The 25,260-nt window shown below is 34.6% G+C and overlaps 3 protein-coding genes across 6 annotated transcripts in view; 1 reads left to right on the top strand and 2 right to left on the bottom strand.

The window, feature by feature from the left end:
- Positions 1 to 2,851: 2,851 nt before the first annotated feature.
- slc35c1 (solute carrier family 35 member C1) lies at positions 2,852 to 8,151 on the bottom strand. Of its 2 annotated transcripts, XM_067401298.1 has the most exons (3): positions 8,013 to 8,151; positions 6,526 to 7,031; positions 2,852 to 3,644 (listed from the first exon to the last, which is right to left on the bottom strand). In XM_067401298.1, exons 2-3 carry the CDS (start codon positions 6,998 to 7,000, stop codon positions 3,079 to 3,081), a joined length of 1,041 nt encoding a protein of 346 aa, XP_067257399.1. In that variant the 5' UTR covers positions 7,001 to 7,031; positions 8,013 to 8,151; the 3' UTR covers positions 2,852 to 3,078. The 2 variants fall into 2 exon arrangements, with proteins under 2 accessions (XP_067257399.1, XP_067257398.1); XM_067401297.1 differs by lacking the exon at positions 8,013 to 8,151 and having other exon boundaries at positions 6,526 to 7,176.
- Positions 8,152 to 8,713: 562 nt separating this feature from the next.
- tollip (toll interacting protein) lies at positions 8,714 to 17,257 on the top strand. 3 transcript variants are annotated; one of them, XM_067401295.1, is made up of 7 exons: positions 8,731 to 8,871; positions 9,982 to 10,074; positions 11,702 to 11,851; positions 12,922 to 13,104; positions 14,651 to 14,803; positions 15,121 to 15,211; positions 16,672 to 17,257. In XM_067401295.1, the coding sequence occupies exons 2-7, from the start codon at positions 10,060 to 10,062 to the stop codon at positions 16,890 to 16,892; spliced, it is 813 nt and encodes a 270-aa protein (XP_067257396.1). In that variant the 5' UTR covers positions 8,731 to 8,871; positions 9,982 to 10,059; the 3' UTR covers positions 16,893 to 17,257. The 3 variants fall into 3 exon arrangements, with proteins under 3 accessions (XP_067257395.1, XP_067257396.1, XP_067257397.1); XM_067401294.1 differs by lacking the exon at positions 9,982 to 10,074 and having other exon boundaries at positions 8,714 to 8,871; XM_067401296.1 differs by lacking the exons at positions 8,731 to 8,871; positions 9,982 to 10,074 and adding an exon at positions 8,989 to 9,243.
- Positions 17,258 to 21,766: 4,509 nt separating this feature from the next.
- Positions 21,767 to 25,260, bottom strand: part of LOC137030785 (mucin-2) — a 29,841-nt gene continuing 26,347 nt past the window's right edge. Inside the window, exons 30-38 of the mRNA XM_067401219.1 lie at positions 24,741 to 25,003; positions 23,555 to 23,723; positions 23,167 to 23,271; positions 23,027 to 23,067; positions 22,812 to 22,937; positions 22,581 to 22,676; positions 22,348 to 22,476; positions 22,211 to 22,250; positions 21,767 to 21,891 (exon numbers count right to left, since the gene is read on the bottom strand). Of these exons, the coding sequence (XP_067257320.1) occupies positions 21,767 to 21,891; positions 22,211 to 22,250; positions 22,348 to 22,476; positions 22,581 to 22,676; positions 22,812 to 22,937; positions 23,027 to 23,067; positions 23,167 to 23,271; positions 23,555 to 23,723; positions 24,741 to 25,003 (1,094 nt within the window). The remainder of the gene's footprint in view (positions 21,892 to 22,210; positions 22,251 to 22,347; positions 22,477 to 22,580; positions 22,677 to 22,811; positions 22,938 to 23,026; positions 23,068 to 23,166; positions 23,272 to 23,554; positions 23,724 to 24,740; positions 25,004 to 25,260) is intronic.

Raw genomic sequence — 25,260 nt, 5'->3', positions numbered from 1 at the left:
ATCAGCGAACATACATAGAGCACTCAAATATGGTAAACGGAAGCTCAACTGTACTTGCTTTATGTGTGAGAAAGAACCTCATTGGTTCTCATATGTCAAGCAAGCATGCCTGAGCTTTTGTTTACCAAATTTGAATGCTCCATGCCAGGGCCGTGCACAGACATTTTAAAGGGCAGTGGCCCAGACCAAAAAAAGGGGCAATATGATCTTGAAATTGAGAATTAATAACAAAATTTTTACGATCACATATTGTAACCATTATTAAGATTAGTGCTAATTCAGTTTACGTTGTTGTCTAATTGGATTTAAGTTGTTGTATTCTTACATTCACATCATTTATTGTCTGTCTTTAGCATATTTCTAGCATATTTCTTTTCTCGCCACCTGTGACTGTGTGATTTGACTGATGCTCTTCTTCACTCTCTGAGCCTGCCTCAGTTTAATCTTCAATGGAAGTATATAATACTTTTAATTTAATATTATAAAGCATAAATCTATACATTGTGTTCCAAATTATTATCCAAATGACATATCAGTAGGATTTCAGTAAAATAAAAATTATTTATCATATCTTTTTAGATCAGTCTCAGACAGTTTTGTCAGTTTCAGCAAGTCACAGTTCTTTTGCAATATGGAGAGGAAGAAAGATCTTTCTGAAGATGAAAATCATGAAACAGTGCAATGCCTTGAAAAGTCATGAAAACAACTTATATTCTGCAAAAACTGAATAGAGATTGTTGAACTGCTAAAATATTTGTGAGTGATGCAGAGCACAGCAGAACTCACTCAGATAAAGGATTATTAAGGACATTTTCTGTCAAATTAATTGTATTAAGACGGCAGCAAAAAGCCAGTGTTGAGCAGCAAACAGGCATTTAAAGCTGCTGGAGTCTCAAGATCCTCTCCATACAGGCTGGCAGTTGATTTTCCATTTACCTAAGAAGACCTGGCAAACTACTCAACAAACATAAGATATGAATAATAAAACAAACACTTTTTTTGAAAAACTAAAACCTGAATTTGTATTGTACTGAAATCCCACTGTCACTTGCATAATAATTTGAAACTCATATAGAACATTTTATATATATATATATATATATATATATATATATATATATATATATATATATATATATATATATATATATATATATACAGTGGCATGAAAAAGTATGTGAACCCTTTGCAGAATCTGTGAAAAAGAGAATTATTTTAATAAAATAAGAGGGATAATAAAAATGCATGTTATTTTTTTGTTTAGTACTGTCCTGAGTAAGATATTTTACATAAAAGATGTTTGCATTTAGTTCACAAGACAAAACAATAGCTGAATTTATTAAAATAACCCCATTCATAAGTATGTGAACCATTGATTCTCAATACTGTGTGTGGTTACCTGATGATCTACGATTGTTTTTATGTTTTGTGATGGTTGTTCATGAGTCTCTTGTTTGTCCTGAGCAGTTAAACTGAGCTCTGTTCTTCAGCTCCTGCAGATTCATCAGTTTTCAAGCATTTTTGCATATTTGAACCCTTTCCAGCAGTGACTGTATGATTTTGAGATCCATCTTTTCACACTGAGGACAATTGAAGGACTCAAATACAACTATTAAAAAAGGTTCAAACATTCACTGATGCTCCAGAAGGAAACACGATGCATTAAGAGCTGGGGGGTGAAAACTTTTGAAATATAACAAAAAATAACATGCATTATTTTTATTATCCCTCTTATCTTATTAAAATAATTCTCATTTTCACAGATTCTGCAAGGGGTTCACATACTTTTTCATGCCACTGTATATGTATATGTATATATATATATATAATATATATATATATATATATATATATATATATATATATATATATATATATATATATATATATATATATATGTGTGTGTGTTTTGTTATAGATTACTAGTATCAAATAAAAATTGATTTATAATACTTTAAAGGTTAATTCCAGGTTACCATGGAATAATTACAAATATTTATTTATTTATTTTTTCTTTTTTTCTTAGTAAAGCCATGGTTAATTTTCGTAAGGGCTACTGGCATGCAATCAATGTTTGCAATGATGAACGGCCTTTAGAAGCCTCCCTTCGCTATAGGTCTTGGTATTTTTTTGTAAGGGCATTGTTTTTTGTCTATCATGTGTGCCAACATCAAATTGGTGTTATTTATATAAGATTGTGTATAATAATTTGCTTTGACAGAAATTCAAATTCTCTTCCAAGAACGTGGATGTTCTGTACAAGTTGTTAGCATAGACTGTAAAAAAAAAAAAAAAAAAAAAAAAAAAAAGTGTTATTAGCACTATTAGAGGAACAGGAGCAAAATATTGATGATATGGGGAGCGAGCGGGAAAACACGGAGCGAATTAGTGGAATTAGTGGATCTTTAGCGGAGCAATAACACAACGCTTTTATGGGAATGCTTGTCGAAAGGAGTGGAGGTGGGCGAGAGGGGCCTCTCAGCCGATGAGGGCAGAGGGCCACCCCCTGTGCACGGCCCTGCTCCATGCATAGATGCCACATTCAACTGCTCTAGACAGATCAACCTGTCCACCATCTTGGAATGGTTAACATGATGCTGTTCATCACTCAAACTAACAAATCTATTAATTTTCATCGAAAATGTCACATCATGAAAAAAGTCGTTAAATTATGAGAACAAATTCGTTAAATTACTTTATTCTCAACATTTTATCTCGACATTTTTCTCATAATTTACCGAATTTGTTCCCGTAATTTAACGACTTTTTTCTTGTAATTTAATGACTTTATTTTCAACATTTTATTTAGACTTTTTTCTCGAAATGTAACAACTTTAATCTCAAGATGGTTTTATTTTTTTATTATTGCTTGGCCCTAATGTTGCTGGAAATATGGTGTTGTAAAATAAGTTAGGTAGAGTATTGTTAAACAGGTTTTAAAAATCATTTACAGTACAAAGTAAATGTTTACATAAAATATTCAAATGCCCATAAAACACACACACACACACACGTTTGTGTGTGTCTGTTTGTGCTAAACAGACAGTCTCAACAACAAAGATATTCCTAAAGTATTTTTCACACCCCTGGGTCATCTTTACTTTTCTCTGTGTTTATGGTATGTGTTGCCACAGGCACTTTCTTCATCTCAAGTCCTTTGACCCAGGTGTAGGCACAGGATCCAACCAGCACCATCATATTGCTTGTCCACCAGAGCGCACTCTTGTGGGACGCCGAGTAGACAACTGCCAACACAGTCTGTGCACAGGATTTGGCTGTGCCGGACACATTGTGCGTCAATGGACTAGTGAACTTGATCTGAAGTCCCGTCACGTATCCAATTGCAAAGCCGAAGACTCCACCTACAATCATCATGCCCCAAAAATGTAAATGTGTCAGTCGGCTAAACTCAAACAAGCTTTTAAGTTCCCCAAAAATGACAATAAGGGGAATGAAAAGTATACTAGCATTGAGGTTGTTGTAGTAAGAGAGCTTCCAGATATTTCCATCCACCACTGGCAACACTTTCTTTGTGAAGATAGCATTGAGAGATACACAAAGACTGGCAATTACACCGAAAATGACTCCTGTCCAAGAAAGAGAACCTGCCACAGATTCTTGGTCCACACCCAGCCAGAATCCACCTGAAGGTAAAGAACAAAGCACAAACTGTCAGCATACCTCTTTTGCAACAGACACCATTGTACTGATTAACAGGATCTTCACAGTCGCTGTGACAACATAAAAAAAAAAAAAAAAAAAAAAAAAAGAGGCAAAGAGGCATTTTCCTGATTTACAAAATATCAATAACTTTTTTTAGACCAGGGAAGAATAACATTCTGTTTATTCCAAGTGCACTCATTAAAATCTCAAGCTCTTTAAAGTCGTCTGAATTCTGATTGTGTCACTGTTTTTGTTTTGCTTAAAACTTCAAAGGGGGTGCTAGGAAAAAAAATTAAGTGCATCAATAACTTCAATACCCTGCATCTATTGCATTTTATTTATTTAATTTTCCATTTTCCTTAAACTATACATTTACAAGGTCATATTATAGGGTACACAGTTACTAAGCACAGTATCAATTCTGCTTAACACCTTTATTATTACATCAGCTACTTGTACACTACAGATATAGGCATAGGCTAAATACTATATGTTTAAGCTTTTTCCTCCCATAAAGAAAACGCTTGATGGTGACATTGACATTAAAAGACCAAACTTAGTAAACACATACTTGAGGCACGCAATAGAACACTCTCTCATTAAAACCATTGTGTATAGGCGCATTTACAACATTAATCCTTATATGTATTTTTTTGTTTTTTTGTGACAGAATAAAAAACAGAAAATCATCACTGCCTAAATATACAAACTCTACAAAGCGGGTTTCATCACTATGTTGTTCTTCTTCTAAATCGTTTGGTTTTTTTATAGGCAGCTTGCATTGTCACTACATTGAATACTTATGAAGAAGTAGTAGTACTGGTAGTCATCTGATTTATTAGAAGCAGAGACCGTTCTTTGTTAGAAATAAAAAGAAACCTCATTGCTTGACTGGCTACTCTCTTCTGTCTCAGACGATGACGACATCTTTGTCTTGTGTCAGCCAGACGGCCACCGTAGCTTTTCTTTGTGCTTCAAAAAGGAGGGGTGAGCGCCATTGTTTGCAGTTTGCAACCTCACCGCTAGATGCTGCTAAAATTTACACACTGCACCTTTAAAGATAACTATATTAATGTTCACGTCAATGCACAAAAAATGTTCTGTTTATTATAATCGAGCCCTGCTGTTATGTCATCTGCCACTTTAAAGTGATAGTTCAACCAAAATTTGCTGTTAATTTACTCACCCTCAGGCCATCCGAGATGTAGTTGTCTTTTTTCTTCAGTAGAAATGTAAAGAAGATTTTCGGAAACCCTCCTTGGTGATTCATATAATGCAAGTCAATGGCTGCCATCACTTTGAGGGAGTGCAGGCAAAATAAAGTGAATACTTTTGGCTCCTGATGATACATTGAGGTCTTTTGAAGTGAAACGATTGGCCTGTGCAAGAAACTGAACATTATATCCTGCAATCCACAACCTTGTCAAACGGTCCCGAGCGCATACACGACAGTCTGGAGCAGGAACTTTCTTGTCGCAGTATGACGTATGCACGGAAATAACTCTTGAGCTGACTGTGTTTGTTTACAACAGAGAGGGAAGACACGTGTTGAATGTGCTCGGGACCCATTTGACAAAGTTGTGGATTGCAGGAAATAATGTTGTTTTTTGCACAGACCAATGGTTTAACTTCATAAGACCTCAATGTATCTTCAGGAGCCACAGGTATTAATTTTGCCTTGCCTGTTTTTGTCTCTCAAAGTGACGCTAGCCTTTGACGTGCGTTATATGAATCACCAAGGACTGTGGTTTCAGCTAAAAATCATCTTTACTGTTCTGCTGAAGAAAAAAGAAGACACATACATTTTGGATGGCCTGAGTGTGAGTAAATTAAAGGGTTAGTTCACCAAAAAATTAAAATTTTGTCATTTATTACTCACCCTCATGCCGTTCCACACCCGTAAGACCTTCGTTCATCTTCAGAATGCAAATTAAGATATTTTTGTTAAAAAAAAAAGAACCACTGCACTCACAGTTCATGTGAGTGCAGTGGTTCAATATTAATATTATAAATCAACGAGAATATTTCTGGTGTGCCAAAAAACAAAACAAAATAACGACTTATTTAGTGATGGCCGATTTCAAAACACTGTTTCAGGAAGCATCAGAGCACAAATTAATCAGTGTATCAAATCTTCTGTTCGGAGCGCCAAAGTCACGTGATTTCAGCCGTTTGCAGTTTGACACACGATCCGAATCATGATTCAGTACACTGATCCGTTATGCTCCGATGCTTCATGAAGCAGTGTTTTGAAATCATCCATCACTAAATAAGTCGTCATTTTGTTTTGTTTTTTTGGCACACCAAAAATATTCTCGTCGCTTTATAATATTAATATTGAACCACTGTACTCACATGAACTGATTTAAACATGTTTTTAGTACCTTTATGGATCTTGAGAGAGGAAATGTCATTGCTCCCTATGAAGGCCTCACTGAGCCATTGGATTTCAACTAAAACATCCTTAATTTGTGTTCCGAAGATGAACGAAGGTCTTACGGGTGAGGAACGGCATGAGGGTGAGTAATAAATGCATTTTTTTTTTTTTATTTATGGGTGAACTATCCCTTTAAATGCTCGAGCTCTTCAAAGTTGGGTGGATTCTGATTGGCTGTCAATGTTTTTAGTTGTGGTGTGGACTTCTCTTAATATTCTTAATAATGTGATTATAATTAGAGGTGTGCATCTTACCTCATAATTCAATTAATTATTAGCCTATAGTGGTTTTAAACTCACAATAAATGTTATATAATTATAATTATTTTTATTTGCTTTGAGACGGAAACGTGCGTCCATTGGTGTGTTTTCTTTATTTAACTGGTAAGAGAGAGAGAGAGAGAGAGAGAGAGGTTTGATACTCACCTAGTATGACTCCACAACACACCACCGCGTACAAAGACGTCGACTGTTTTAGAACCACATAGGACAAAATAACGTTAAAAACGGTGGAAAGAGAGCGGCCAACCGTATAGAAAGCAACTCCCACATGTTTGAGGCACAAGTTGTTGAATGTGATCATGCTGATGAACACGACCGTCAAAGGCAACATCTCTCTGGACACTCTCAAATCAAATTTCAAAGACGGGAAATCCACGTATCCAGGACAAAAGTATGAGAAAACGTTCATGAGCAAACATAGTCCAACGCTAACAACACACTGGAAAAATGTGATGAAGAGAGGCGCATTTAGGTCCTTGTTGTCTAACAGGTAGTTGTTCAGGAATACCATGGAAATCGAAACAAACCAGTAGAGAGTCACAACCAATGCGATTTTGACCGCTCTCAGAATAAAGGGCTCTCCTTTGTCCCCCGGACGACTGTAGTCTGTGAAGGCCATTCTTAATATTCTGGATCGTTTGAGTTGGGACCTGTTCATGTTTCAGGAATAAAGGACAATAAATAACATTAGTTATTTCATAATAATAATAACGACGACAACAACAACATTTCGCGCCGGCTCCCTGCGCTACTCTGCAGTGGACATGAGAAAAGCGATAGGCGATATCCAGAGTGGTCGACAACTTCCCGGTTCTGCGTTTCTTAAAGTGATACCCTCACCTAGCAATAAAATCATAAAATTGCACAAAATCGACTATCACAATGAACTATGAGCGGCAACAATTTAATATTTGTCATTATAATTTTTATAGCTGCTTTCATTAATAAATAAAAAATAAATACAAAGAAATACTAGGGGAGCGTTTCAGATGCTTAACCATATACCTAAACAACAACAATAAAATAAGTTCGAATTTTAAAGTATAAAAATTACAAAATATGGTCACACTTGATACTTGAGTCTTACCTAACTGGACGTCAGACATTTGCTCAAAACAATTTGCATTGCATCAGGAAGTGTTTTTAATTTTGAACTCCTCCTTTACCTCCTTTAAGACAATACCGTAGTAAGCTACCATATGGTTTTATTATCATTATTACAATAGAACAAAACGAGTAAATTAGATAAAGATATCTGTCAACACACTTAAGTCACACCAAAAAAGAAGAGATTAAAAAAAAAAAAAAAAAAAAAAAAACATTTAAAAGTGTCTTTTTAGCTATATAAGTCTAACATAGAAAGCACATTTCTGCCTTGGAGATCTTCACAGCTAAAAAGCAAATTAGATAATCTCCCTTATATATATATATATATATATATATATATATATATATATATATATATATATATATATATATATATATATATGTGTATCTTTCGAAAAGATTATAAATGACCATAAAAATAAATGTTTTACAGTTGCTATTTTAAACTTACAGAATAAACATTTGAGTTAAAATGCACATCTTTGCATTTTGGGGCTATGGGAAATAAAATGTAGCCTACTTACTCCTAATTTCAGGTTGCTTTTTGTTATAATGATGATAAATTTGATTCTCTCCTTACTTGTCCTTGATAATATCCTCAGAAATGTTCTTTTACGAACCGAATCAATGATAATGTCAATGATAATAAATTTAATTTATTGCATAAGTTATTATAATTCAAAATATCTCTTTGTCTATGATATCAACCATAGTCTCATGGGGGTAAACCAATAACGACTTTCATAGTTGCATCAGTGTGACTATGTTGTAACTCCAGTTATGAACAATAGCTAAACATATTTAGAAACTATAGCTACTACAATAATCAAAACAAAAGTGTGTAACGTTAGCTTCCCTCAATAGATTAGCATTAATTAGAATATATATAGTAGAATTCATAATGCAGTTATGTGCAACACACCACATTTACTAGTAAAAAATATCTTAATCTATTATTTTGGTATATTTATTTTTCCGGAACATCTTTTAGGGAATAGGAACATTAAAACAGATTAATCTTGACAGTTATTACAGGAATTTCAGTGTGCAGTTTCAAATGTGGTAGGCCTATTTATTTGATAAATGTTAGTGTTTGTTTGTTTGTTTGTTTTGGGTTTTCATTCAGAAGTCTCCGATGTAGTCATGCTAATCTTGAATGAAATTAAGATAAAAGATATAAACTGACTTTTATTCTGAAATTCGAAAAGGGGCGGCGTCTGAGAGGGTGGTTCATTTCCGGTTGTGAGCTTCGCTGATGCATATCGTTAGATATCAGTGCATTCTGACGTAATTATTTTTATATTTTGCTTATTTGGAAAATAAGACAAGCGTTGTCTATCTTACCTCGGAATGGCAACAACAATTAGCACGCAACGGGGGCAGGTAAGACTTTATTTTGTTTAAATACTGTCTAACAGCACCCTGTTAGCTTGCTCACGCGGAATAATAAACATTTTCCCCAATGAAAACAGTCGTTGAAAGTTGCGCAGTACAGAATTAACAACGTAACAATAGGCATGTATAGATGTTACACGAAGAAGACAGCTCAAGTGGCGTTTAAAAATCACAATGTTTAACGCACAAAGTAATGAAAAGGACAGATGTGTAACGTAACGTTTGTCAGTTCTCGATTTTGTGTTGCAGAAGCTTCGATTTCTTTATAACATGTAGATCGTTTATGTCAAGATGTGATGACTATTCGTTATCAAATATATACATTTTGCCAGATCTTAAAGACAAGCATGTGTCCGTGTGGTAAGTAAACAGTCGATTATTTTATTTATATTTTATTTATTTATAACGTTATTTGATTGAAAAAAAAATACAGTTTGCGCAATACCATGATGGATAATAGTTTTTTAGATATAATAATATTTTTAGTAATATTAAAGTGTTGTGTGCGGTATTGTTGGCTACATCGGACTCGTGATTTAGCAAGCGGTTTGTAAAGGGAAGTTGGTTGGACGTAAATAACACACTTCTAGTCAACATCAATAGTTAAGGTTTGGTGATATCAGTATAGTAACATACAAACATAGTGACAGATATAATAGGAATTTATTTAAAAGGAAAATTGTACCATGTGCAGCATGTTTTTATTATTATTATTATTATTTTTTATTATTATTATTTTTTGGCCATCTTTTTTTTTTTTTTTTTTAATTATCTGGACAAATACTATAGAAATACATTAAAGTAATAAAGTTAGAGAGGCGTCCCTTAAAATATACATATAATTAAATATATATTTAGATCAAGGGTACCAACAATTTTGGCCACATCTGTATACACACACATAGAGACATGGCCAAAAATGTTGGTACCCTTGATCTTTAATTCATAAAATTAGCAAAAATCTAACCTTTCATTGAAGGAAAAGAATTGAAAGTGGGGGGGAAATCATACTGTGAAATAAATGTTTTTCTCAAACACTTTGACCACTATTATTGGCACCCTTTTATTCAATACTTTTTGCAACCTCCTTTTGCCAAGATAACCGCTCTGAGTCGTCTTCTATAATGCCTGATGAGTTTGGAGAACACCTGAGGAAAGATCAGAGATCATTCCTTCATGCAGAATCTTCAGGTGCTTCTTCCCTTCAGTTCACTCCACTCATTTTCTTTAGGGTTCAGGTCAGGGGACTGTTAAGACCATGGCAGAAGCTTCATTTTGTGCTCCGTGACACATTTTTGTGTTGGTTCTGATGTTTATTTTGGATCATTGGATTTGTAACCTCTTTAGTTGATTGGAACTTCTTAATTATTGCCCTGATGGTGAAAATGGGGATTTTCAATGCTTTAGCTATTTTCTTACTGCCTACAACTTTCTATTTTGTGAAGCTCAACAATCTTTTGATGCACATCAGAACTATATTCTTTGTTTTTTGTCATTGTGATGAATGATTAAGGGAATTTGGCCTTTGTGTTTCCTCATTTTTGTACTCCTGTGGAACAGGAAGTCATGGCTGGACAATTTCATGTTAATGATCACCCTGGTGTGCTAAAAAAAAATGTAAATATGTATGGGAATGTACTTCAGAGATATTTTACTCATAAAAAATTCCAGGGGTGCCATTAATTGTGGCCAACGTGTTTTGGAGAAAAACATTTATTTCATAATAAAGCTCAAAAGGATAAACAATGCAGATTTATTTTTAGTAATCTTTGATCATGTTTCTCAAGGACCATATATATACAATCTTGAATCTTGTAATTTTATTTTTGTAACATCGATTGTACTGCAGTAGTATTAGTACTTGGAATCATATTCATGTGAGAAAATGGACTAAAACTAAGCCATCTTTTCTCAGTTTCTAAACTAGATGGATCTTCTATGAATAAAAAATAATGAAAGAAAAATGTATGAGGATCTCTATTATTTAACTTTTGTCATTTTACCCTGGCAGGATTTTTATTTTTTATTTTTTTGTTTTTGTGTTGTATAGAGTTGTATTCATTTTGTATATGGTTTAATGGTCAACAATTGTCTAGGATTTTTTATCTTTACTCTAAATTTAAATATCGTCAGATAAATACCTAATGTTTTTTTTTTTTATAGTTAAAAAAATATAACATATTTTCCTCAATTCCAAACTTGTAGGGTCATAAAAAACCAGACATCACTTTTGGTCACTACTGTATAAGTTTGCGGATAGGGAAAAAAAAAAAAAATCAAAAATATTTGAATCACCCACTGATAAAATGAAAAGTACACCACAAACTAAAACTGTATGATATGACTTATTAAAAGACCTATTCTTATTTATGTTAAAAGAAGCAACAAGGTTTATTAACTTTAATTCCCAAACATGGCAAGTATAAGGATCACAAAATTCATGACCAGTTTAGACAAATCACATTATTTAACAACAATTGCAACAACTTTTGATTCCATTGAACACCCATTTATTTTATGTTGTTTGCATGATTTAGTTTTGGGGATACTTTTGGAAATATTATAGCTAGATTCTTTTTATGCAAAAATCAAACAGTTCGATCTCTTTATCAGCAGGCGCATCAACCCGATTCATCAAATGTGGGGTTGCCCTTTTTCTTCATTTCTCTTTGGAATGGTTACAAAAATGCTTTGTCTTTATTAACAATTCAAACATTAAACCATCATGTTTAGTTTGATTAGATCACAGAAATGAATGACTAATAATTACTTGTAAAAAGGGTATTTTAATAAATATTGTTTCTTATTCTGTGTTTAGGTCTACATTGGTGAGTTACCTCAGGATTTTCTGAGGATCACCCCGACTCAACAGCAACAGCAGGTACAGTTAGACGCCCAAGCAGCCCGACAGCTGCAGTACGGAGGATCTTTAGGAACAGCTGGTCGCCTCAGCATCACTGTAGTACAGGTACTATTAGACGGCAATAAAGTATTTTAGAAGAGAATTTTAATTATGGGAAACTTACTTTGCAAGCATAATGCCTTATGGGGGAAAATATCAATTTTTCATTATTTTGAAGTTAAATGAATAGTAAATTTGTGAAAAAATACTGCTTTTAAATGAATCGGTTTGCAAAATGATTGCAATATGAGCTCATTGATCCTAGTCGGACCACTGATCTATTCAGAATCATTAAAGAAGTAATTGTGATGCATTTTTTTCCCCTAACCTGTAATACCAGAATTTTGTGTGAGGAAACTTTTGAATAGAAAATAGTGAGAGTAATTTTTTCATCAGACAGTGAAGAAACTGACCAGTTTGATATGAGCTTTTGGACAGCTGTGGGCATTTTTTAATGTTTCTGAGGTAAAAATATTTCCAAGAGATCCCAAAGTGGCCTGAGCCAATCTGAAGCTAGCGTCTCTCATTTGTGAAGTGTTTCTGACCTGTTGACTGATGATTTCTTGAGCTGTTTTTGACTGGAGAATGAATCAGCATCTGAGTTAAGGTGCTGTCACATCAGTTTCTTTCATCCTTGCGCGAAATTCCAGATTGCATGGATTCCTATTGAAAGTTCGTTGGACAACAGTAAATGTGCACCTTTAGGATTAGGTTATACAACTTTGGCCAGTGTCAATAAATCATGCATAATTAGTATAATTTTAATATAATTCTTTTATTTTTTTTATGTAGAAAATATGCCTTGTTTTACCACGTGTATTTTTATGTTTTATGCTGCAGGTCTTTCTCGTAAAAGTGACTAACCTGTTTAAAGGTATAATAATAACAATACAAAAGTAATAATAAGTTATTTACATCGCTCACATTTCACTGATTAGGCGCTTACATGAGCAATGCATTTCAACCAATTGCTTTGCTTAATACTGAATTTCTACATAAATGGCTCATTGTGACTATTTTTGTGTTTGAGCATTTGTGACTTTAGGTGTCGAAAAATAAAACAAAATATTTGAAAGGAAATGTAAAGGCCTATAAGTTCTATGGTATTATCTTATATCAGATTCTTATTTTCACAGGCAAAACTTGCAAAGAACTATGGGATGACACGCATGGACCCTTACTGCAGAGTTCGACTTGGGTATGCTGTCTATGAGACTCCTACTGCCCACAATGGAGCAAAGAACCCTCGCTGGAACAAGGTCATCCAGTGCACTGTCCCACCCGGGGTCGATTCCTTCTATCTGGAAATCTTTGATGAGGTCAGACTGAAATAACTTTGCATTACATAAAAAATATCAGGCAATCATTTTGTCTTACCTCATTCGATCTACTTCGTCTCTTTCTCATCCGAGCCATAAATAATAGAAAGCTCTCATCTATATTTGTACATGGATTACTTCCTTGAAATAAAAAAATCTTAATTAGAGTTAAGTTATGATATTTAATATTTATATTAATTTTGTTAATGAAAACTGTGACCAAAAATGTTCGTTGATGACCTTTTTTTCCATGGCACTGGTGTCATTAAACAACAACTTAGACTATAGCAACATTCAGTATTGTTGATAAGAAAAGATTAAACTAAATGTTAAACTAAATGTTTAATGTAGTTTAACTAATAAAAAAAAAAACTTTACCAAAATTTTACAATAATTTTATTTTAATTGATGTTAACAGAAAAGGGAAAACAAAATAATACAGACTTTTACATTATTACAACACAAATATCCTGTTGGCAATGAGCAGCAGTTTCCTTTCCTGTGCTTAGTCTTGTCAAATGTGCTTGTTTTTATATATATATATATATAACAAGCACATTTGAAAAAGGTCATCAACGAACATTTTTGTTATTATATAACTGATTTTTGTCTTACTCAAGTTTTAGTTGACTAAGGCCTGGTTTCACAGACGGGTCTTGGAATAAGCCAGGATTAGGCCTTAGTTTAATTGGGACATGTAAAGTGTTAGTTCACCCAAAAATGAAAATGCTGTCATTAATTACTCACCCTCATGTCTTTCCAAACCCACAAGACCTTCGTTCATCTTCGGAACACAAATTAAGATATTTTTGATGAAATCTGAGGTATATGACTCCATAGACAGCAATTTAATTGAACTTAAATATCACGATACCGATACTTAAACGATACTATGGCAAAAACCTAAAACAGCAGGAAAAGTAAATAAATAACATATGATAGAATTTCTTTCTTCACCAGTGTGCAGGCTGATAATTCTGGATGCCATGAAGTTAGAGTTAGACTTAATATAATTTTTAACATTTATTTTTTTCATACTCAATAAAATTGTAAATTATTTGCTGTTATGCTTTTTTTTATACATTTAGGTGTTTTTGACAGTACGATTATTGTAAAAATTATATTACTGTAAATGCATTGATATTACGCAGCATCTCTCACAGATGTCTCCATGGTTGCAAGGCGCGCTCCCTGTGCAAACGGGGTCACGGCCGCTGCGTAAACTTTTTTTTTTCTTTTTGGTCAACCTGCATTTGAACTAAAGTTCTTAAAAAAATTATTTTAATAATTTTTATAGTCAAACCCCACTCATGGTATTAATTTTATTTGTCCAAATCTTAAAAAAGGTGTTAAATAGCCTTAAATTTAATTTTTAAAACCCTGCAGATACCCTGCTTTAGAAAGCTGTTTCTGAATGCTGTCCATTTCAGCATTCACATGTTAGCCTGAAGGAAAATATCAACAAACAAACTGAAAACTTAAATGTAATGATAACTTCTCTGGCATTAACCTCTCTTAACTGATGTTGTTGTGTGTTGGTGGGCAGAGGGCTTTTTCCATGGATGATCGCATCGCATGGACACACGTGACTATCCCAGAGAGCCTGCGCGAGGGCACTGTAGTGGACGAGTGGTACAGTTTGAGCGGAAGACAGGGTGATGACAAAGAGGGCATGATTAATCTTGTCATGTCTTTTGCAGTAAGTCCTAACAAAATACTTTATTGCATGTCTTGAACAGGTGTTATGCAAACAAGAGATAAAAGCTGTTGCTTAATGTTAATGTAAAGTTGTATTCCAATGTGATTGTGATTGGTATGTGTATGTTCTCTTGGCTACAATTGTCATTTTGCATTTTTGCTCAAATTACTTGTTACCTGTACAAATTTTCTGGTCAAGACATGCTCTAAAATTCATAACATGCACTATAAATGGGGAAAATGTGTAAGAACAGTAGCTCTCTCAAAGAAAGAGCTTGCCAACTTTTGCTGAATATATATTTTTTTTCTTTGTCAAAGACGATTCCAGCAGGAATGATGATGCAGCCACAACCTGTGGTTCTGATGCCTACAGTTTATCAGCAAGGCGTTGGATATGTCCCCATAGCAGGTTTGTTGAACAATCTATCATCATAATTATGGATGCACCAAGCGATCAGTCACTGCTTTATTATCAGGCAGTATTCGTCTTAAAATTGTAATGGAACATTGGCCGATTGTGCTTAAATTCAGGGCCTATATGATAGAGCTGCATGATTAATTGTTAAAAGATCATGATCTCGATTCAAACACCCCCACATGATCTTATTCCTAAGTGGCAATGATTCAGCCATGTCTATTAGGCCTTTGACAAGTGCGATAACACCGGAACATTCAAATCTGTGTCCCCACTGCTGCTGAGACAGAGAAAGCAGTTGTCATGTTCAGGTATGAAACCGCTTCACAAACTGGGATAAAAGTTTATAGTTTAGATATAAACACTGATGTCTACAGTAGCTATCAAAATAGAGCAAATCACCTTTTGAAAGTAACTTGGTGCTTAAAATAATGATTGTATCGTTTACATTGTTACGCCACTAGGTGGCAACAAGTGACTGAAAAATTGTCATTGAATCATTCATTGAAGAGATTCATTCAAAAACGATTCATCCAGTAATGAAACAAGTGAAGAATTTATGAATCATTCAGACTGCTTTTTTAAAATATTTAATTAAAATGAATTAAACATTTTTAAATAGAATGCAACAATTAATATTTTCTCAAAACCTCTAGTAAGTTACATGTTATTTTGGTTAATTGTCTATTCAGAATCGCGGAAGAAATGTGATCTCTATTTGAAACAAAGAAAATTGTGATTCTCAATTTATCCAGAATCGTGCAGCTCTACTATATGATGTTTTGGGCATCTTATCATGTTTAACCCTATAAAGCCTACTGTATCATATGATACTTAAATTGGAAATACAGTACGTAAGTCTCTAAGAAGTTATTAATGTTAATTTTATTTTGAGATACTTATATTTTCATCTCTCAATCATCATTGTATTGCATTGAATTATATGTTTTGAAACTACAGAACTTTGATCATAAAACTTAGCATTTAAATATCATCTTACTAAGACGTTATTGGGAGATATAGAGTGACAACTGATATTTATGTGCATTATGTAAGTAGTCTGCTGTACTGTTATAAGTCTCATTGATTTACATTACAAGCTATCAGAATTTTGTCTTACTTTTGGCCACATTAATATCAGCAACTGCACCAAATTGCATATTTACTCATTTTGGGCCTCCTCCTTGAGTATGACCTCCATATTCTCATTTCATACTATCTGAGCCATAAAAGCCTAATGTTTCAAATATGATGCAAAACATAAAATGGATTTTTTTTTGTTTTTATTCTAATTATTATTTCACATGTCTGGGTTAAAGTGAGAAAGCAAACCTGTTAAAAAGTTTTTATTTAAAAAAAAATAAATGTTTCCTGTGCAAATTTAAATACTTATTTTAATTATAAAAAATAGAAACAAACAAAAAAAAATCTCTCTTGTCCAAATTTGTACCTAGGTGTTCCTGGTATGTACAACCAAGGTGTGGTACCCATGGGAATGCCAGCCGTACCTCCCGTTGCACCACAAAGCACCCCTTGCAGTGAAGAAGACCTTAAAGCCCTCCAGGATATGTTTCCCAACTTGGATAAGGAGGTGATTCGCACTGTTTTGGAGGCCCAACAGGGCAACAAGGATGCCGCCATTAACTCCTTGCTACAGATGGCAGAGGAGCTTTAACTGGAGAACTGCCACTTAAATGTTCAACTATACCAACAATGTAAATCTTTATACCAAAAATACCTTGTTTAAAATGCACACTGAAGTCTATCAACCCTTAATAGTAGCAAGTAAATCTAACAACTTGTAATTGTTTTTGCTAAATCAGCATTCAGAATGAATGTTTCTGGAATGTTATAGAGAATGTAGGATAATTTTGCAAAGGAGTATCTTGTCATTTGTCCACTGAGGGCAGTATACCATATCTGTATTGTAGTGATCCCATGTCTTAAAGATGTTCGATATATTATGCTTTTATCTGTATGAATTTAGTTACATAAATGTACATGAATATAATTTATTTTGAAGATTATTAAAGAGATATCAGAGTATGTCAGAATTAATGTCATTATTTTGATGGGTCTTTTGTATGTTTTTATTTTATTTTTATTGTACACTCACCTTTCTCTAAACCAGTGGTTTTCAACCTGTGGGCCACAGCCCACTAGGGGTCCTCAGTGATCCTCCAGTGGGGCCGCGATATAACTTAAAATTATTTTAAATATATGAATACAATTAATTTAATTATTAATACGGTGCATTAAAACAATAAATCTAAATTAAAAAATACATTTAAAACAAGGCACCACTAATCTTGTGCGTATTCTGTGATTGTTTCGGATCAGCCCAAACCATTTCTCATCGTGCTGCTGTGAAATACAGACTGAACGGTGGCTCAAAATGCAAACTAACTCTCTTGGTTGGAAAAAGAAAAGCAGTGTTGCTAAAAAGGTTCTGATGGATGATGATTGTAACGAAGGTAAAGATGATTACAGTGACATACAGGAGTCGTACATAAGGTATGCGCGAGCCCGCGTCTCACTGATCGCTATAACATCATATTTCTGCATGAACATAGTTCAGTATATTCGCGTAATTGTCAAAATTAATTTACTGTGAGTGTTTTATAATGGATGCTTACCGAACAAGTGTGTTTTGGAGTTTGAGAGGGTCAGTAGTGTTATGTGTGTAATAATTTTGAATGTGTTTAAATAGTGTTTAAATTCAGTCCTCTGGTGTTTCCCTGTGGTCATGTTTGATATGGCAGGTTGACTTTGTGCCACCTACAGGCCTTTTGGGTGAAGTGTAGGTTGGTAAAGAACGTGCAAAATAGCCATAGTTACATTACTCTTTTGATAGAATAAACATGATTAATAATCGTGATTATAATTTTGAGGAAACTGTGGCACTGGTGTTGATGATGTCTTCACAATGGATGATCTAGTCGACTCGATCTCTGCTGATACAGGGCTGCGTTGTGGTCGTGTCAAGGCGCAGGTCCTTGGTCCTTGGTCTCAGCTGGATACGGCCCGATCCGGTTGACTACGGTAAACCTCGGGATAAACAGAAAGACTAATATTAGCGTAGATGCCATTCTTTTTCTGATGTAATGAGTACATCTGGTGTTATAGGAAGTAAGTAGTGAACTAATTTATGCAGCCTAATAATCCTTTAACGGATTTGAAAATATAAATATATAATGTGTTATATGTATGCCAGGTTAAAGAGATGCGTTTTTAGTCTAGATTTAAACTGACAGAGTGTGTCTGCATCCCGAAAAATGCTAGGAAGGTTGTTCCACAGTTTAGGTGCCAAATAGGAGAAGGATCTACCACCTGCAGTTGATTTCGATATTCTGGGTATTATCAGCTGGCCTGAATTCTGAGATCGCAATAAACGTGAAGGACTATAATGCATTAAGAGCTCGCTTAGCTACTGGGGGGCTAAACCATTTATTGCTTTGTAAGTAATTAACAAGATTTTAAGTGGGAGGAACAACCACCCAGTAGAGCGTTACAGTAATCTAGCTTTGAGGTCATGAACGCATGAACTAACTGTTCTGCATTCTTCATTGAGAGCATATGTCATAGTTTAGATATATTTTTAAGATGGAAGAAAGCGGTTTTACAGATGCTAGTAACAAGGCCTTCAAATGAAAGATTGTTATCAAAGAGCACACCCAGGTTCCTAACTGACGACAAAGACTTAACAGAGCAGCCATTAAGTGTTAGACAATATTCTAGGTTATTACGTGAAGAAGTTTTTGGTCCAAAAATTAGAATCTCTGTTTTTTCTGAATTTAGTAGTAGGAAATTATTGGTCATCCAGTTTTTTATATCATATTTTATAAAATAGCGATGGCTCTTGTCTCCGTGAATACAGTAAGAAACAATGGTAACTTTAACCACATTTAACAGTACATTAGCAGCATGCTAACGAAACATTTATAAAGACAATTTACAAATATCACTAAAAGTATCATGATATCATGGATCATGTCAGTTATTATTGCTCCATCTGCCATTTTTCACTGTTCTTCTTGTTTGCTTAAATAGTCTGATGATTCAGCTGTGCTGCTCCAGATGTTAATACTGGTTGCCCTTGTCTAATGCCTTGAACATGGGCTGGCATATGCAAATATTGGGGGCGTACATATTAATGATCCTGACTGTTACATAACAGTGGGTGTTATGTTGAGATTTGCCTGTTCTTCGGAGGTCTTTTAAACAAATGAGATTTATATAAGAAGGAGGAAACAATGGAGTTTGACATTCACTGTATGTCATTTCCATGTACTGAACTCTTGTTATTCAACTATGCCAAGGTAAATTAAATTTTTGATTCTAGGACACCTTTTAAAGAAATAATAACATGGGGTTGAAAAGTAATAACACTACAATACAAATGTTTTTGTGCATTATTGATTCTGAGAGGAGGGGGCCCTTGATGTGGGAACCACTGATCCAAATAATCTTTTTAGGCCCCTTCAATCTGGATTCCGCAAACTACAAAGCACTGAAACAGCATTAGTTAAGGTTAGTAATGACTTGTTAATTGCTGCAGACTCTGGTTGTCCTTCAATTCTGATTGTTCTCGATCTCAGCACAGCTTTTTACACTGAAGATCATTTTCTTTTACTCACTCGTCTGGAAACTGTTTTTGGTGTTACTGATACTGTATTAAACTGGTTCAAGCCTTATCTCTCAGACCATAGGCAGTTTGATTTTTCTGGGTGGATGGTGGAAGCCAAAGTTGGTTAGTTCAATTTGGTGTTCCCCAGGGGTCGATTTTGAGTCCTTTACTTTTTAGCATATACATTTTTCCCCTTGGTATTAAGTTTCATTTTTATGCAGATGGCACCTTGATTTGCAGTCATTCAGAACCTGGTGATAATACAGCTGTTGCCTTTCTTAAACACTGTATTTTTTAGATAAAAATATGGATGTCTCAAAATCTCAACAGTGACAAGACTGATGTTATGCTCATTAGTTCGCTCCACCAAATACTTAAAGCTGGTTCTTTAACCCTAAATGTGGATGGCTCTGCTGGGGTGATATTTGACTCCAATTTAACATTTGATGCTCATGTCCAGAATACTGTGAAAACATCTCAGAACCATTGCAAGACTGTGCCCTATGTTATCTTTCTCTTGGCTGCAAAACCGATCAATACATTTGTATTTTCTTGCACTGATTATTGTAATGCTCCACTGGGGTTTCTAAATCTACCTTATATAAATTGCAGTATGTGTAAAACTCAGCTGCCAAAATCCTGAGAAGCGCCAGTACAAGTTCCCATGCTTACCAACAAGACTTTGAATGGTTTGTCACCACAATATTTGTCTTAACTTTTAACTCTCTACTCCCCAAGGCATGATCTCTGCTCCTCTGACTGCTGGATTTTCACAAAATGATAATTTTTTTCTTCTTTGCATGTCTCCTCTGCACTGGGCTGGTTTCCTAACCTAGCTTTCTAATAATAGCATTGTGTACTATAAATATTGTTGGATCTTTGAAAAATTGCTGTTCTTTTACTGTAAGTTGCTTTTGATAAAAGCATCTGCAAAATGTAAAGGCTAGGCTATACTTGCCATACCTCTCTAACTTAACTGTTTGGATTTAACTTCTAATTCAAATATAATTTATGAGTAATGGTCATTGGTTGCCCACACAGTTACAATAATTTTGCATCTAAAATCTATACATTGCAAATCCACAATCCTTTCCACCATGCCATTCACAGATTTCTTTCTGTGCAGAATTTTGAGAGCAGAAAAATGAAAACTTGCAGGCAAAATTCAGTTTGCATTAGTTTATTAAGATCTACTAGACAAGAAACAAAAGAGCCGTCATTCTCATGACACCATAGAGATAATTATCACAAACATTTAAAAGTTTTAAAATTTACAGATTCATGCCATAAGATACATTTGAAATGGCTCTACTGTACGTTGTTAAAAATGTAGGTTCACAATCTCCTCCGGCGTCTCTTTAAGGAAGTAGATTGACCAGAGCAATCGCTGGTCCTGCAGCCACAAGACTCAATGTGAATGTATGAGTGGTTGATGTTTGACCCATCTGGGCAAGTCAGAGTCACTTCCTTTCTGGTGGTTGTCATTTCTTGACAGCACGAGCATGAATGCACGAGAGCATTCGCTTCTACAGAGTATCTGTTTTAACATACAATGAAGAGACAGTTCTGGTGTTAATTACCAGCACAGACAGTATAAGTATTCTGCCTCCATATTATGGAAGCTTGTTTCTGCCATGGAATAAAAAATAAAAAAGATAATTGTGACTTTTTATATTACAATTCAGACTTTTTTTTCTTTTTTTTTTGCAATTATATCTCACAGTTCTGGGGGGGAAAAAATATTGTGAGTTTATGTATTATATTTTTCTCAGAATTGCAATATATAAACTCAATTCTAAGAAAGAAAATGTCAATTGTGAGATATAAAAAAGTCAGAATTGTGAAATAAACTTAGTTACCTTTTTAATGGCATGGCACAAAAAGTACATATATTTAGAAACGAAGGCTTCTGATTTTGGTACTCACATTGATGAGGTATCACACGAGCCTGCACAAGAAGTTATTTCCACAGGTGTGCTGCTTATACAGCCATTGCTGACCAAGAAGGTGCTGTTCTTCTGGACATTACATTTGTTGTCCAGTGTACCTAATAGAAATGAAAAACGCATTAGGTAAGTGTTATAAAATATACTTCTACAGCTTGTACGTCCTGAAAAACTTTAAAAGGTACTATTTTCTTCTCTCTCAAAATGTTATTTTGCTGCCAAAAATTGACATTTTCTTCAGAAAATATGAGTATGCAGATGTATGTGTGATTAGCATTAACTGTCAATTTTATAAATTACAAATCATGATTCAAACAATACATAAATGTATAATTGTTACCAAGAGTGAGATTTAATTCTCATATGCAATTATTTTTGTATAATTATTTTCCATAATAAATTCTCTCAGCTGAGACTCACAAGTTTTACAGCAGCCATCAGCATCTGTTGTCTCTGTTCCCTGTAGAAAACGAAACAGCATTGACCATTACACTGACTTTTTTTATATACAAATACCAATAGTTCAATCAAAATAGTGTCCTGTGAAAGCCACTTACAGGAATACAATCTTCAGCATTAAAGGCAGGACAAGCAGTCTTAATCTCAACTGCCAATGAGTTACCGTTGTTTCGTTCACACTCGTATTTCACACATTTGTCATTAGTTGGTTGCCATGTCTGGTTAACCTGTTGGTGGAGAAATATATAGATTAGAAATATATTAAAAGATTACTACACAAAGAAATTAATAGTAATTTGATTAAAATGCTAGAATGAATGTAAGATCTTACTGAAATGGTAACTGTGACATTGTCATGCATAACCACACAATTTGTGCTAACACACTTTCCACAGCACTGACCAGGAATAGACTGGTACTCCTGATCCTATAGGAAAAGAGGAGAAATGCATCACATTGCCTGGAAATTGATGCTTAAATGGGCATTGGGTTCCTTTAAATCTGTATTATGTATAACACAATTGATCTAGTCTTCATTACAGACAAAAATAGATCTCTATACCTCTGGACAGTTATAGTTGCAGGTAGCTATCACACACTCTGGAGTAAGAAGATTTGTTTCAGGATCTACATCCCCACCACAATAACAATGTGTACAAGGATCATCACTTGGTATAGGAGAGCCAGGCTAGAGAGAAAAATAATAGAATAAGTGCACATGTAATTGTTTTAGAGATCTTATAAGGCATTTATTTATACATAAATATCTAATTTTACCTGATACACTGTGGTATTATGGACACAAACTTCCATGGGTGCTGTAAAGAATAAGAAACGAATGAGTTCATACCTGTGCATTGCATAATACCTAAACATTAAAGTATCATTCACTGAGAACAACTAGTCCACATACTCACAGCAAACATACTCTGGACAGCAGTTATCTGGAGTTACACTGATGGATGGTATAAAGCCCAGTGGACATTGTAGTGTGGGAATAGGGCACAGATTCTTATCGCAGCCTGTAGAGTAATATAAAACATTTTTCTTTATCATTTTATTGTAAATGTACAGACATTTCTATAATACATTTTTAGACCACAAATGTGCTGTCTAACTTTTACAAGTTAAAGAGTAAAAACAAGGCCCATATTTTCTTTAGGACCTTATTATTTTTTTTTTTTTTGCTATTGCTCATCAGTTGACATCCATTGTTTAGTTAATATATAAAATTAATAGAACTTTAATCGTTATTTGCATTTATGGAAACATCTGCTTTAAAATGCTTGTGTTCAGATCACTTACTGCATTCATAGATCTCACAGCAGTCAATTGTTGTGTTGACAAGCACTTGTCCAGGCTTATCACAAGTAACAGGTGGTGAAACAGCACAAGTAACAGGCTGGCAAAGGACCCTCAGTGTTTCACTGTCACACTCACACATTTGACATCCACTCTGCCAAGTATCATTGGGCTGCAAAACCAATAAAACTTGTCAGGTAAAACCCATTTTCATAGAAAGGAAGCTGACATGGTTTAATAAATTCTATTCACTAAATTCTGTGATTGTTAATTCTATGACCTTGCTTGATTTAAAGATGTTCATTATTCCCCTACACCCGAGACTCCATTTATATTTTAATGGTTCAGTAATATTCCCATCAAAATATGCAAATCTACTATGCATATTCAAGAGTTTGCTTAACATCCATTTGTGTCAGCTTGCCAACATATAATTAAATATAATTAATTCATTACTTATCCAGAAGTAATTATCCAATGCAATGTAAGTTGCTTTGGATAAAAAATGTCAACTGCAAACGTAAATTTATTTTTGATTTTCTTGTTTTTCCACTGAAATGGAGGGCCATGGCCCTACTGATGATAAGGGTTCCACAATCTATGAATTAAAGGGATACTCCACCGTTTTTTTCATATTAAACTATGTTATTCCCTTAACTAAGACGAGTTGATACATACCTCTCTCGTCTCAGTGCATGCACTAAATCCCTCTGTCTTGCGGCAAAACTTTATTAGCACTTAGCTTAGCCCAGTTCATTCAATAGGGGCCAAGCAGAGAAGCTACCAAACACCTCCACGTTTTCCCTATTTAAATACAGTTACTCGAGTAGTGTAACTCGACCTAGGACGGTGACACAAAACAAAACGTTGTGCTTTTCTAAGCGTGTAAAATGGATAACTATATTGTATGGCGGAATACCATAGCAAGTGCTCGGGAGCACTTTGACTTGGCGCAGTAATATCTTCACTCGTGAAAAGTCCTCTCACCGGCCCCCGCTCCCTCTCCTGTAAAAGTCACGTTGGTTCTATTGACGGAAATGAGGGGGAGGAGGAGAGGGAGCGGAGTGCCACGCACTGAGACGAGAGAGGTATGTATCAACTCGTCTTAGTTAAGGGAATAACATAGTTTAATATGAAAAAACAGTGGAGTATCCCTTTAAAGGACCAAATTATTTGAAGTAGGACGTACCTGTCTTGGTGGATCAAGAGCATCACACTTAGGCCCAAAGGTTGTAGCTGTTACTTCTGTGTTTGTATTAGTTGTGGATATTAATGTGACAGGTTGTGTTGTGCCTATAGTTGATGCACTAGAATATGTGGTTGTTTCAGGAGAAATGGATGGTGATGGAGTGGTTCCACAAGATGTTGAAATCTTCACGATATGACAAGTTGAATTACAGTATGCAGTGAAGCACCAGCCAAAGCCATCAGTAACATTATAAATGATATCACCTGCAAAAAACAGAAGATAGAAAATTTTAGACTGTCTCTCAAATATTAAATATTAAAAATAAGAATGAGCCTTTTTTGTACCTGACTGAAAATCTGTGCCATTAACAAAACAACAAACAATAGGAGTAGTTGAGAAAAGAGATGATTCTGTAGTCACAGGAAGGGTCTGAGTAAAAGATGGCAGTGTTTGTGTAATGGGAGCAATTGAGGTCTCCCTAGATGTGGATGAGTAGAAAACATTCGTAGTGGTAATTGGT

Source organism: Chanodichthys erythropterus, chromosome 11 (genome assembly GCF_024489055.1).
Source record: "Chanodichthys erythropterus isolate Z2021 chromosome 11, ASM2448905v1, whole genome shotgun sequence".
Taxonomy (NCBI): domain Eukaryota; kingdom Metazoa; phylum Chordata; class Actinopteri; order Cypriniformes; family Xenocyprididae; genus Chanodichthys; species Chanodichthys erythropterus.
This window is presented reverse-complemented; position numbering and strand designations above follow the sequence as displayed.

Coding starts and splice junctions, on each gene's coding strand:
- slc35c1 (XM_067401297.1), bottom strand. CDS start 7,039: ATGAACAGGTCCCAACTCAAACGATCCAGAATATTAAGAATGGCCTTC. Junction 3,645..6,525: donor GTGTTGTGGAGTCATACTAG/GTGAGTATCAAA, acceptor CTTTACCTTCAG/GTGGATTCTGGCTGGGTGTG.
- tollip (XM_067401294.1), top strand. CDS start 8,839: ATGGCAACAACAATTAGCACGCAACGGGGGCAG. Junction 8,872..11,701: donor TTAGCACGCAACGGGGGCAG/GTAAGACTTTAT, acceptor TTCTGTGTTTAG/GTCTACATTGGTGAGTTACC. Junction 14,804..15,120: donor ATCTTGTCATGTCTTTTGCA/GTAAGTCCTAAC, acceptor TCTTTGTCAAAG/ACGATTCCAGCAGGAATGAT.